At 38.6% G+C, this 14882-nt stretch overlaps 1 protein-coding gene across 8 annotated transcripts; it reads left to right on the forward strand.

The window, feature by feature from the left end:
• Positions 1-1589: 1589 nt before the first annotated feature.
• On the forward strand, positions 1590-14631 carry tfap2a (transcription factor AP-2 alpha). 8 transcript variants are annotated; one of them, XM_084181215.1, is made up of 7 exons: positions 1590-1715; positions 6028-6459; positions 7626-7677; positions 8983-9208; positions 9810-9928; positions 11696-11837; positions 12690-14631. In XM_084181215.1, exons 1-7 carry the CDS (start codon positions 1680-1682, stop codon positions 12970-12972), a joined length of 1290 nt encoding a protein of 429 aa, XP_084037341.1. In that variant the 5' UTR covers positions 1590-1679; the 3' UTR covers positions 12973-14631. The 8 variants fall into 8 exon arrangements, with proteins under 8 accessions (XP_084037341.1, XP_084037343.1, XP_084037338.1 ...); XM_084181217.1 differs by having other exon boundaries at positions 1591-1715; positions 6028-6441; XM_084181212.1 differs by lacking the exon at positions 1590-1715 and adding an exon at positions 3465-3631.
• The last annotated feature ends 251 nt before the right edge of the window (positions 14632-14882 follow it).

Below are 14882 nucleotides of genomic sequence, written 5' to 3' on the forward strand. Positions count from 1 at the left end.
ATTACGCACAAAATAAGAATTACACACGAGGATGAGTTTCTCTCGCCTATGTAATATTCTATGGCATGTCATGTTGTGAAGTAGACAATTTCTTTAGCATAGGACTAATAATTCAGTAAACATCTGAAATACTACTACTCCTACTACTCCTACTACTACTAATAATAATAATAATACATTTTAGATGTTATTGGCAAAATGTATTGCGCATTATCCTTGCTAAACTGTGAGATATATCAATGCCCAAAAGGTGCAACCAGTCGTTTCAGTATCGTTGCCTATTAAACATCTTGTACGGTTTTATGATGCTTAACTGAAATTGTGCCGGGGGCTCGTGGCAGTGGTGGAAGTGGTTGAAACCAAGCCTTAGACAAACAGGTTGAATATTCACATGGAAACGTATCCTGTCCAAAACTCCTTAACACACTTGCAGCGTTCCCTGTGCACAGTATTGCAGTAGGCTACACCTTGTTGCTCTGAATATATGTTTTAGATTGTTCTATTTTATCTGTATTCCTGCCTGCACTTTTATTCTTCTCAAATCGATGGTCTTTGAAGTCAAACATTGAGGGAATATTAAAGTATACAAGGTTATAGACCGCACAGTTGCCAATGATGGACTATAACACCACAGTCAAATGCAAGTCAAATACAAAAAATGTAATCTAAAATATTTCAATATTTGCATTACAAATTGTGTGACTGTATTTCAACTGAGCTGTGTTTTCTTCGGAAAAGGCCTGTTGTTTAAAATAGGCTATATATCTAGACTACATAGCTTATAATTCACTGTTGAATTTGAAATGGAATAATTGTCGTTATGGTTTATTTGTCATATTTATATCAACTAAATAATATACCATAACTCAAGCCAGATATATCTTTCCATTCTGCAATTGACAGTGCAATACAACCATGTTGTTGAACGCCCTATAGGTAGAGTCGACATGTGTCCGGTTAGAATTTGAAAGAAAATACCTTTTGGACCATCATTACCATTAACACCTCGGTGCGCGCACGTGTTGCTCTTTGTTTTTGTGTGTGCCTGGTGAAGATCTGAGCTCATTCATTTCTGGCCTGAAGCGTCTTCATAAGTATGTATTAGAAATAAACAGATGATAAATAAACCATGACCCCAATACTGGTAGATTGTGTATAAGTAATGATGTTACAGTTAACCTTCAGATTTTATCTTGACAGTTTCATTTTTTATGTGAATAAATATTTTACAATTAACAGATATAGCCGACTTATTGGCATGATGTTGATATTCAATAAGATATAGATGTTTCATTTACTTTTGTATTTTACATATATAATTGGTAAAACTCCATACAAATTATATTGTTGTATTCAAAACAGTTAGCCCATGGAAAAAAGTTTTTAGCGATTTTGTGCGAAAGTTTCATCCACACACCCCATACACCTTTCTCCCAAATGTTAATTTACAAGTGAACGCAGTGTGCCCCAAAAGCATATTCACAAAAGAGCATTACCTCTACTTCAGGTAGGTTTACACATCCGGTCTATTGCGCATGTGCCACCAGGTGGCCCAGAGGGTTTTTATGGCCAGGTGAGGTGATCTCGTTCACCACAGGTAAAAGCAAAATTGGCTTATGGACCCGAAGCCTCATTGAGATAACACGACGTGTGATCTACCATATCCAGGCGAAGAAAAAATGATGTCAATAATGGGCAAAATGGGGGATTGGCAGGTATGTGCTGTTTATTTCAAGACAAAGAACGTGTAGGCTACTAACTAGCCTACAGGAGTGTAATATATGTCGAATATATGGCCACAATTGGGAAATGCATTACCATCAACTTTTCATTGTAGAATTAGTAGCCTAGCACTATATTTAGCCTAAATATTATAAAGTTATTCAATAGTTTTAATTATTTTTACTATGACAGTGTTATTTTTCCTCGCAAACGTTGATAATGTTCCTATTTACGCCTGATTAACAAAAGCGCATTGGCTCTAGTAATAACTTGGGGAAAGTAGGTTTAACTTGATGCATAGAAGGCTATATCACTTTATATATCATGCAATTTAAGACTATAGAAAACCGTTCCTTATATAGAAACAAATAATAGCCTATAGAGTATGGGATGTGTAAACAGTAAACATCTTTTAGGATGTAACACGTATTGTTTTGCTATAGGCTAGTGTTTATTGAAATGTGAATAAAATCAATAAAAATAGCACAAATCAGACATGCTCCAACTTATCATTTTAGATGTTAATTCGTCTCTGAGATGATAAATGGCATATCATACTAAAGTTATAGCTCGCCCAGAAGTTGTGGTTCTTGTCATCTAAAAATTCAAAACAAATCTCTCCGATGTAGGCCTATTACTGTGGATATGCATGTTGGCCTAATGTAAATGTTTTTTAAAGAATAATTGAATGTAGATTTTAAAACATAACTTTCTAACGCAGTGAAACTGTGGTCGGTGAAACAATCCAAGCCATGGTGAGATTGAGCATTTTGGTTTCACTCTCCAAAAGCACACCACCTCTAAAATCCACACAGCAGCATATAGAAACACATACAGACCCACACACCCCACGATTTATTTTTTTAAGGCACCTTTACCCCGCTGATAGTTGTTATTGTGATCTAGTTTCATTGGCCCTCTCATTAATAACAACCGGTGGTGAAGGTACCCCACCAAAAATGTAAATCTGAACTAGGAGAGGCCAACGCCTAGGAGTTGGCGACCTGGTTCTTGACCCGCCCAAATACTTCAGACCTCATTGACATTAAACAAGCTATGTTGTTGTGTTAATTATTTACATTCCAAAAACGGCGCTCTTATATGTCGTGAATGGAGCTGTATACCCACTTTAGAGTGTTTCTTCTTTTGCATGACAGTGACAGAATAGCTTTTCATGGTCTCAACTCTCAATATGTCTAAAACAACAGTTTACGAAAATCAGGTTGGCAACAAAGTATTAAGAGAACAGGAGATAGAGTATTTGCGTGTGGCACGCTCTTCAGAGCAAGTTAAATATTCTAAAATGTAAGCACAGACAGATTATACCATAGGCCTATGTAGGGTGTGAGATTATGGAACTTGTTTTTATGAAGCTGTTACATAAACAGTTGTTTTTATGAAACCACATTTCCTTAAACAAATATGCACGAAAAAGGAAGCAAATTAATACATAACATGTATTATCTAATTATTTGTTTTATCATAGCCATCAAATGAACGTTCACACCCCTAGGTGCAGGGTGGGTTGTTGCCTTTTTGTCATAGAGAATGCATATAAAATGTACGCTCAGATCGTACTGTATATTCTCATTGAATGTGGGAGAAGTAAATACAATTGAAGTCTCGCTACAGTGTTACCTGTGTTGTCCATTGGTGTTGGGCAGATGGGAATCAAGCGGCTGTTGATATGCTAATGAGGGAATGCGAATGTTATTACAGTGGTGCGCGAGCCTTTTACTTCCACCATTAGAGGGAGATCTCCGAGCGCAGACAGCCAAGCTCAACTAAAATACTTTCAGCTAGAGCACAATTCACTGTGTAAAACAAGGAAAGGCGCTCTCAATACCCACCACAACCCATGAAAATGCTTTGGAAATTAACTGATAATATAAAATATGAAGATTGCGAGGTAAGAGGCTCATATTTGATTTATTGCTGTTTTCATGTCATTAATGGGGTATACTGCTTTATTTTTATTTTGTCCAAATCTCTAATTGTTTTGACAGTTGTCTGGGAACATATTTAATTCATTGAAGGATATACAGATGCATACTGGTTTATTTAATATGTTAGATATTTTGATATGGAGTAATGCCATTTTTAATTGTGTAGAAAGATACATTTTACACAGTTTCAATATTAACAGTGCAAATAAAGTAATAGTAATAATAATAATAAATTTTCACATCAATAAATTAATGTAATCAATGGCAAACCCATAGAAAAACAGGCAATAAAAGAGAATAAAATATTTATATAATTTAAAACGTAATTGTATAAAATAGGATTTATCAAAACGCACTGCATAACATGTTAATATACATAGAAACATGTTAAATGTACACATAATGTAAGAGCATGTACTCAGGGAGACATACCCAAAATGCATTTGCTGACTGTATCATAGAAAAATAAGTATGTTTAAAATAATGTGTTTAAATGTATACAAATAATGTGATGCCTATCCCTTACATTCTTATGAAATAAATCGGTGCATTTCTAGCCCTTAGCGTGTGTGTGCACTGCACACGCTGAGTAATTGTTATTATAGCATAGAAAGTTTGGCAGTCATATCAGGGAGTTGTTTAGGAGTGGTGCAGCCAGTTGAACGTGTTTTAACCGCGTCTGGAGAATAGGCATGCAAAGAGCAGGGAAGAAACGCTGGGCTGGGTTTCGCTGCCCGTGTTTGAATTTGTGATTCTCTCATTCAAGTTTAGTTTACTGGTAGGCTAATAGACCCGTTTCTGTTTTATCGAAATCAGTGTTAACTACAGTGTTTTCATAATGGTTACTCTTACGCTGTTTTGTCAAAATGGTCTCGTGCAAATAGGTTAGAAGTGGGAAGTGGATGTGTTAAGCGTGCGGGGTGCGTATCCGTATGATAATTTTGGAATATATTTGCTCCGAGTGAAAGTTAGCTCGGCTGACGTAGTTTGAATTCGAATAACCGTGGATTAATTCATTCGAGAGACACGGGAAGGGCCATGGAACGCGAGGCGTCGGAATCTGAAGTCAAAAACAAAGGGACAGGGCGAGCAGACAACCGCCCTCTGAACAGTAAAAATGCGCCAGCCGAGATGCCCTCAGCGTTTGCTGGATTTTCACACGAATCAGAGGTGCACATTGTTTCCTTCCATGGCTCTTCCTCTATCTCTGGTCCCCCTTCATTCTGTCTTTCTTTCACTTGTGCTTGCCTTCGAACCTTTTAAAATGTTCCCCCCTCTCTCTGATTCGTCAGACGCAAGAGAATGTCCCTCTTTTTGTCTCCCTCTCTCTCTCTCCCCTCCTCACTCACTCCCTCTTTCTCTCTCCATCTCTGATTAGATAGATATACTGATTCCTCATTCAATGGACGTCATTTAGTACAGACTCTGCCTTGAGTTGCTTCCTCGCTTCACGCTCGATTTCCGACCATTCTTCCCTTATTAAGAATTCGTGTAATATTAATAGTCATGAATATCTGCTATTAGGAGTCCAAGGAAAGAAGCAGCTCTTTGCTAATATGAGCTCAGTCGAGGGAACAGCACAGTGATAGAGCCAGAAGACGGAACAGGGATACAAGAAACTTTAAACATAAATCCGCAAGACCAAACATTGCATTTTAGAATCGAATGAAGGGCAGTGGGAATTTAACCAAATTCTGATGGATTATCGTTCTTCGGTGGTGCTTATCTGAACGTTGGGCTCCGTGATCTTTCAATAGTGTTGTTGCTGGCATTATTTTGTTTGCTCGTAAATTTTCGTTGTTTTATCAACGTTTTTCTTCTGAAAATTCTCTTTTGAATCGCTTGAAAATCTTCGCAGATGTTAGTGCACAGCTTTTCCGCGATGGTAAGTTGGACTCTGTGGCAAAGACTGAGTTATAACCTACTTCGTGCAGCATTCAGACTCCGATTATTGCCTTTTTTAATCAAATCGTTTTGCTAAGCTATCATACAAAAAATAAAAAGAATACAAGATTGCTCTCACATTTTATTTCAGTAGGCCTATCGAAATATTTCAACTGTATTCATTTTTCCTCCCGAAAATGATCAAATAGGCCTACGGCGGGTGTGTTATTAGCCTACAGTAATTATCACTGTTATCATTGTTAGCATTATTATTATTATTATTATTATTATTATTATTATTATTAGGCTATTATTGCTGCGTTCAACAGAGAACTGCTGTTGATTTTATTTCAACCAACGACTTTGAATAGACATGCAATTATGGTAGGTGACAGTCCATAAAAGCCCCTGTGAAAACGGGTAAAATGGAGGGTTGGTGTATAGGTTTAATTTCTCCGATTCTTTTTTCCTGCAGGATCGTCACGATACCAGCAATGGGACAGCCAGGCTACCTCAGCTGGGAGGCGTGGGCCAGTCTCCATATAGCGCCCCTCCACTCTCCCATACCCCAAACTCCGACTTCCAGCCACCGTACTTTCCTCCGCCCTACCAGCCAATCTACCCCCAGTCCCAGGACCCATACTCGCACGTCAACGACCCCTACTCCCTCAACTCTCTGCACGCTCAGCCTCAGCCACAGCACCCTGGCTGGCCGGGCCAGAGGCAAAGTCAGGAGAGCAGTTTGCTGCACCAGCACCGCGGCTTGCCCCATCAGCTCTGTAGGGAGTACCGGAGAGAAGTGCTCCTGCCGTCGGGCCACGGAATCGATACGGGACTCTCAGATTCTATCCCAATCCATGGAATACCTCACTCTTTAGAAGATGTTCAGGTAATTCAGCATTATTTGGTAATTATATTATTATTACTATTACATTTTTACTATTACATTATTGTTGTTGTTGTTATTATAATAATAATTGTTGTTGTTATTATTTTCTTATTATTGTTTTGAAATTATTATTAGGCCTACACACGTAGCCTTCTATAGCCTAAGTGTTTGCTGCAGTAAATTAGCAGCTCTGTATGAAATGTCATGGCCTACATTTAATGACTCAGTGCATGGCATGCAATTTTATAAATGCAGAAATGGTCAAAGATTATGGCCATAACCATTGCATTTAATTGACAGAGGCCTTTTTATGTAAATGTTCCAACATACATTTTATTTTACAAACGGCTCTCGAGTGAAACATTGTATAAAAGCCTATTTGCATGGATTATTCAGTCTAGATTCTCGAGCTGTGTTGAAACTTTATTAGCCGTATTATTTTGTTGACCCCCTCCCTCCACTGAAAAGATGCATAGTGTTATAAACACTTGCCCTAAACAAACAGATCAAAGCTGAAGCTCTGAGAACTATAATTTGATCTGCAACCCCTCTCACAAAATGGATGGTATGCCGCGCTTGTTGATTAATATTCCCTGTCATTTTTGGACATGATTCTGGATATCCTCCCTTCATCTTTAATTTAATTGTTCTCATTGAAAAGACTCAAGCGCCGATATGAGCGGGAGGCTGAGAGCAATAATAAAATGTCCACTCGGGAGTTTTGCACATGCAGGCACACTATGAGCACCATTTTTTTTAGATGAATTTCCATCGCTCAGCAGATAATACGAATAAATCGAATAAGTAAATGCCTATAGCAATGACGCGTTTTGGTTTTTTTCTAAAACAAATGCTTAATCCCCAATTAGCGTGCACGATGTGTAATACACCTTTATTCCGAATACAATTTGGATTCATAGTTCTTCGTAAGAATCCAAGCTGCGGTTGGAATGAGGTCACGATTATTGGGCGACAGAGCTTCATTATTTAAGTCTGATGTGCATGAGGCGCACTGCCTAACAGCTATAGCCAATATCACCCTCATTGAAAATAATAACAGGTATAGGCCCATAATATTTTTTGATTGTGGGCTACATGCCAGTCTTTTGCAAACAGCATGACATGTAAAATTAATTCCATTGTATTCTATATTAAATAGTGTATTTTGCATCTGTGTGTTGCAGCATGTTGAGGATCAAGGAATTCACATCCCAGACCAGACTGTAATTAAAAAAGGTAAGCAATTTCCTTCGAGATACCATGCATGTTTCCACAAGCTGCACATCACACCACACCACCACTCTGCTCCGCAGCTCGTGCGGTAGCCAGCGCACTGAACCAAGTGGATTAATGCGCAGTGTTTTTTATTACGTGAGCTCGAGTGCATCAAACTAACTGAATGCACCTTTTCATCAATGAATGCCAATGTCAGCATTTCAGAGTAGGCCTAGTCAGATGCGAATATGCCCTATATAGGCTATGCTGTTCAGGCTATTGGTTTTAATGTGTTGATGCATCTTTTCGCTAGATATCGTAAATATAGGCCCATTTGGGAGCAAATCTAAAATGGCAGTTGTTAATGCTCTATGTATTAAGTATCAGGATGATACCAGATCCTCCATCAAAGGTGGAAAAAATCTAGGCTGCAAAAATAGGCAAGGTCTTTAAACCATTTATAGAGTCTCATTCCATCAGTGTTTGGCTTCGGTTGATTATGGAAAATGCGTTCAGTGTTGCATTATCATATATGGGCCTAGCATAATTGCGTGTGAATTCAATTGTTTACTCCTATAAGACCATTTCGGGCGTGCTAGGCCTACTTCATGGTCAGGTTGAACGTTACTCCTCTCGCCATGTGGAGACTTTTGTCAGTTCAAATTAGATGCGCAGGGGATAAATCTTGAGAGATGCTCTTTCCGCATCAACATGATAATTAGCTCTTATATTAGTAATCTCAAGAGTTCGTTTAACTCCTATCGTCTCTATTAGCCTCCCCTGGGCTATTAATGTCACAAGTGATCTAACCAAAAGCGCTAGTCCCTTTGTCTCCGGTTACTGCACACAAAACGGTAACCCATGCAAAGTGAAATCACACGCGCGACTGTATTTTTGGGGAGACCATGGATATTTGAAAAAAGGCTTCTCTTCGCGTGCTGTGTGTGTGTTTAAGTATTGCAACATGTGTGCGCGTGCGTCTGCAAAAGCGTGCGATGTTTCAGAGTTCAAATTGCATAGATAGCCTGCCCTAAACAAATATTGGGCCTATACGAGGCGTACAATATGGTAAAACATTTTGCAATGGTTAGGCCTTTGTGCGTAGGCCTAATAACAAAAATAAGAAAAACAATAAATAGGCCTATATTATCATTATTAATGTTTTATTATTCGTGTTAATATTAGTATTATTTGGCCTGTCATCCCCTATGCCAATTGTTTTAATTGTGTGTAGGCCTCTACACCCACACTGCGTTTGATATGAATCTCATGATTAACGGTCTACATTGAATAAGATTCACTGAACTTAGTCTCTTTTTTCCCTAGGTCCAGTTTCTTTATCCAAGAACAACAACGTCTCCGCCATTCCGATAAATAAGGACGGTCTTTTTGGCGGTGTGGTAAACCCCAACGAGGTGTTCTGCTCTGTTCCGGGTCGCCTGTCCTTGCTCAGCTCCACATCAAAGTACAAGGTCACGGTGGCGGAAGTGCAGAGACGCCTTTCGCCGCCTGAGTGCCTCAACGCGTCACTGCTGGGCGGGGTGCTGAGAAGGTGAGCCGGACTTTAATGTCTCTCCTCATTCTTTATCCCAGGTATAATTAAAATCGACTAAGCGTGACACCTCCTGCATTTAAAACAGCCCAAAAGGCAGACTGATAAATTCCATATTAACTTTACACTCGCAATGTAGCCCACAAATTAATGTAGGCCTATTGGCCTTACCCTCAACCCTGTAAGACTAGTTTAAGCAAATCATATATAGACCTATACCAACAACAGTAAACTACTGCAGTGTTTAGTCTATAGATTCCAACCTAGACACAAAGCCAGTATTTTGGGTATACACTCTGCACTCAAATCAAGTAGTTTCTGTGATTTGAAAATACATAGCCTATATTGACACACACATAGGCCTGTAGACACCGATAGTGTTATAGAAGTGTATGGAAGGAAGACGATGCTATTATGGCATTGTTCTTTTTTAAATCAAGATAGCTACCTCTTTGATTCAATAATATGATTAATAACATGCTTATTCATTCAGACCTTTTTGGATCAGATAGTGTGTCCAATGATGGTTGGGAAAAAAATAAAACATGCCATTTTACAAATTAGCCTATTCATACAACCTATTTTTCTGTTCTTGTCACAGGGCCAAGTCTAAGAATGGCGGAAGGTCCCTCAGAGAGAAATTGGATAAAATCGGATTAAATCTACCTGCAGGTAGACGCAAAGCCGCAAACGTTACCCTGCTGACGTCACTAGTCGAAGGTAAGTTGCATTGTAAATGATCTGAGTTCCGGTTCCCGTGATAGCAGGTGCTTTGAACGGTTTCAGGGGAGACATTCGAAATCAGCATATGCGCTCATCCATGTAATTTGGACTGACTTTGCCTTGCAAACCAGTCATGCATGAAGGATATATGTGTGTTTTTGAGAGAGAGGATGATGGTAATAATTCTAAAAGGCTTTTCGCAACATTGGCCTGTGTATTTAGCCTACATGTGTGCAATCCTCTCGTGAAAGTGGTCCTAGAATAGGCTAGTACAGTGTGAGGTGGGGTTCGGTTAGCCTGGCTGGCCTAGTTTGTGCCAGATGAATTAGGCTCGTTGTTGAAGCAGGGTTATGGGCATTTGCTTATTTATTGTCTTGCGGGAGTGTGGAACTGTTTCACCTCTGGCAGAGGTGAATCGATTGATTTATTAACCCTATAGTGGCTTGTTATCATTATCATTATTATAAGGCCTATATTAGGCTAGTAGCAGTAGTAGTAGTAGTAGTAATCATAGTTATAGTAATAGTAGTAATAGTAGGCCTACTAGCCAACAGCTACTGCTACTGCTATTAGACTACTATTATTTACACATGCAGGGACTCTTTCTGTTTCTCTGTGATGGTAGTGGATGTGACCTATGGAAGATCTATATGTTATGAGACTATTAAATAATACATTGTCAATTGTGGTATACTATGAAGATGCCATTGCTATTGAATAAATCAATTTTCCTTGCAAAGTTGAACCTTATTATTCAGTGCGGTGGTATTTGGTGAGCTGTGGGTTTTAAAGGTGAAAGCCTGGGACGGTTCATTGGTTCCTGTTAATCATTACAGCCGAAGAGCGAATGCAATATTCACTGTACTTCATTGAAATTGGGTGCTGTATGGTAATGAGGTTGAAGAAATGTCTGATTCTTTGCGATAAGGGGGGAGGTGTGGGGGGATATGAAGACACGCGGTTATTTAGTGAAGAGACACTGCGTTTTTCTGAAGTGCTGTTATTGTTTATGATCCGCTCCATTTTATGGAAACGAGTTTACTGGACTTGAGCTTTGATGCTAATTGGCGCATGCGTTCTTCCGGAGTTGAGGCTTATGGCAGGAAGCCCCGCAGTAAAAACCCAACTGTTTCAGGAAATTAAAACCAAAGACTTGAAAAAATCTACAAAAAAGGCAGACCTCAATGGAATGAACCTATAATTCTCATGGCTAAAGTATGTAGGAGCGAGATTTGCATATAGCCTTTTAAAATTGCTTTCGTTGTATGATCTGCTGTGCTTTCAATAATGTTTAGGGATGGCTAAGCAATGACATGGTGATATGCATGACGCTCTTTATGACACTTTATATTGCTTCCCTGATATTTAACTCTTCTCACGGAATGGGGGCCTGACTCTTATTGATAACAGGTAGCCTAGCGGTTAAGGGCGTTGAGCCAGTAACCGAAAGGTTGCTGGTTCGAATTCCCGAGCCGATGCAAGGCACTTAACCCTAATGTCTCCTGCAAGTCTTTCTGGATAAGAGCGTCTGATAAATGACAACAACAAAAAATACTACAATAAAATAATCCATCATGTGATGGAAGGTACAGGCGCTAGCCTATAGCCTACTGATTTAGAAGTTGATACAAAGTCAAGGCCTTCTCTTTGGCCGAGGACGTTCATTGGATGAATCATGTGTTAAGTGGAAGTGTTAATTGGTCTATATTTGATGTCCAATTTAGAGCAATATATTATACACTCCATCCATTCTTTCCTTCTCAGGCGAAGCCGTGCATCTTGCCAGAGATTTTGGTTACGTATGCGAGACTGAGTTTCCAGCCAAGGCAGTAGCTGAATATACAAACCGTCAGCATTCCGACCCAAACGAACAAGTCCAGAGGAAAAACATGTTATTGGCAACGAAGTAAGTGCTATATTATCACATTTCATATGTCAAAACATTGATAATTCTCGTGTTTACATCGACAGTGTTTGCAAACACAAATGGATGGTCGTGGTCAATTCTATAATTTCGTTTTTTATCATTTTTTGTAGGCATTTTGATAGGCCTATATTTTTCACATGCATTTCTAAAGTATTTATTTTATGGACTCGTTATTTGTGTTACATTGTAGTAGTCTATTTTGCCCCTAATTAAATGCATCCTGAATGGATGTGACATTAAAACGGACAAGAAAATAATTGGATACAAATTAATCGACTAATGTCAAATTATTTGTCCTTCTAATGCGCCAGACAGGTCATCACGTGATGTTATGCACGCGACAAAATGCCAAAATAAACAAAACACTTCTTGAATTAGACACTTTCAACAAAATTAGGCCTACTGAATTTGAGATCCATGCTCTGTATTCGATTCATGCCAAACATTTTAGCAATAAAACACGTGCACGAATAGCCTATATGAATGAACCTATCCAATATGGAGTTGACTGTTATTGGTCAATTGAGCAGGCCTCAGATTCATCCATATGCAACCATTTTGTTTGCTGTGATTGGGATTGCATTGACACATAGCTGGTTCTACTCCAACATCAACCTTTCCCCACTGCATTAAAACATTTAGACATAGTATGACACTATACTTTTACGTCCCTTTGAGCAAATATGCCATAGGCCACATTATAATGTTGTGGCACCAACTATATCAAATTAATAGGATTTTTGACCACGTCTCGTATAGGCCTATAAGTCATATTAGGGGCAGACTGGCATTATGATTGTAATTAACATTTATATTGTCTCCCCATTTTAGGCAAATCTGCAAAGAGTTCACAGACCTGCTTTCCCAGGACCGTACGCCCTTGGGGAATTCTCGACCACAACCTATTCTTGAGCCAGGGATTCAGAGTTGCTTGACCCATTTCAGTCTAATTTCTCACGGATTCGGGACCCCAGCAATGTGCGCGGCCCTCACTGCTCTCCAGAACTATCTGACCGAGGCGATTAAAGCCATGGACAAAATGTACCTGAACAACAACAGTCACTCAGACAGCGGCACTAAAGGCGGAGACAAAGACGAGAAGCACAGAAAGTGATTCCCACCTGAAAGCCCAATATAAATATTATAAATACATATAAATACTATTGATCAAGTAAACGTGCCACTTCCTGATCTCGCGATGATTTTACATGTTTGTTTTTACTACCATTCAACTTTGGATTCACGGGAAGTGATGCGCAAGATCCCCACAATAATTAAAACAGAAAAAAAAAATGCTGAAAGGCGCAAAGGAACACCTCCAGAGAGGGAAAGATCTCTGCCACATTATGACTTTTTATGTACTCCCTCTTTTTATGAGCTGCAACGGACTGAAATCGAGCGACCCTTCTATCTCTCAATTTACGATTGTAGCCATGTGACAAAAATAAGCTAAAAGAGGATGAATTATTATCAGTATTGTGAATAATAAACTTGAAAAAAATCCACAGAGTTCCATGTCATGACTTCAGTTGTAGACTCTCACTCCAAGCGACCAACTTGAACTTTGAATTTCAACACGATTCACGGTTATATAAGGGAATCTGTGTTCATGTATGTATATATTTATTTATGTGTAATTTAATGGGAATTGTAAATATGGTGCGTCTGTTGAAACTTCTTTTTTATTTATCTGGTGCCTCCTGTTTTAGTGGGTTTAAATATTCGGTTAGTTCTTCATGTGGTTTTATGGTTCTTAGAAAACAGAAGTTTGGGGTATTTTTTCTCTGGGATATTTCAATTCAGCCCTCTTGTAGCATGTTGAGGCGACATTGAAGCAAGTAAACAAATTTAATAGAAATAAACCTCCATTTCTCTCTAGCTCTATCATCCTTATTCCATTCAGTTTTTTAAATTGAATAGAGCATAATGGAGACCCTGAAGAGAACTGTTTTGTGTTTCTACTTTCTTGTTTTTATACAAGCTTTTATGTGTTGTGCCAATCAGAATACGTTTCACTTGTTCTTCCCTTGAAGCACCATAAAAGCAATAAATGGATATTGTCTTTTGATTTTTTTTTGTATGTTCGAAGAAATTCTAAACATTTGGGACCACCTGATATCTTGTATGTCCAATGTCCAAATTGGAGGCGGTTTTAGCTGTATTGTATAGACTTGTGCTGGCAATAGTTCCCATGCCTGTCAATGTATTATAGTCCTTTGTTGGCCAGAAAAAAATAAACATTTGATACGCTTCATGTCGATTTTTATTCATATATTTTCATTTTTTATTCAGTGGTTGATACGCCCGGTTGTATTTTCGTTCTTGGCAGTTTTTTTCTATTCAGCACGGTTACAGTAATTGAGTTTAACTCTCCCCTGACGAGTGTTCCTTGCAATAAGCAGCTGAACCCATTGTTTCCCTCAAGTATAATAAAACAACTTATACTTTCAACTCATAGTTCAGAGCACAGGATCATTCAAAACCGGAGCCGAGCTTTTGACCATGCCAAATGACACAGAAAACAATGAATACATTGGTGTTTGAAGTGTGTGTGTGTGAAGCGCCAGCCCTCAAGCAAAACCATTCTTTAAAATTAGTGAGATGTATATGGCTTGTGTTGAAGGTTATTACATTTGCCTTTCCATACCACTCTATTGTTTTTTTATTTAGTTTTTGTTAAAGCTTTTAAGACATGCATCAAATATTTGTTATTACTAGCCTGTCTGTAATTATTGGTGTTGTTTGACAGCATTCAGTTGGAATAAAATGTGGGAAACCTATTTCAACTGCATTCAGTTAAATGATATAACAAATAAGTTGGCAAGTGGATATATCTTTATATTTGGTCACATCTCTACCCATAGGCTTCATTGTAGTCATATCGATGTAAATTATCATGTATGCTTCTAACACACCTGCTGTAGCCTTGTTTTGCGTGCAAAAAGCCACGGGGACAATGCATTACGTAAGCGAATTTAAATGGAGTTTTGATTGTGTATTGATGGCATGCACCTCGAAATCAAT

This window comes from Coregonus lavaretus (genome assembly GCF_964263955.1).
Source record: "Coregonus lavaretus genome assembly, chromosome: 2".
NCBI classification, from domain to species: domain Eukaryota; kingdom Metazoa; phylum Chordata; class Actinopteri; order Salmoniformes; family Salmonidae; genus Coregonus; species Coregonus lavaretus.

Bases quoted from the DNA above. Each gene is read 5' to 3' on its own strand.
- tfap2a (XM_084181210.1), top strand. From the start codon at position 4,707: ATGGAACGCGAGGCGTCGGAATCTGAAGTCAAAAACAAAGGGACAGGG. The intron at 9,209-9,809 runs GTGAGCCGGACT...TTCTTGTCACAG, and splicing joins CTGGGCGGGGTGCTGAGAAG to GGCCAAGTCTAAGAATGGCG. The intron at 11,838-12,689 runs GTAAGTGCTATA...TCCCCATTTTAG, and splicing joins AACATGTTATTGGCAACGAA to GCAAATCTGCAAAGAGTTCA.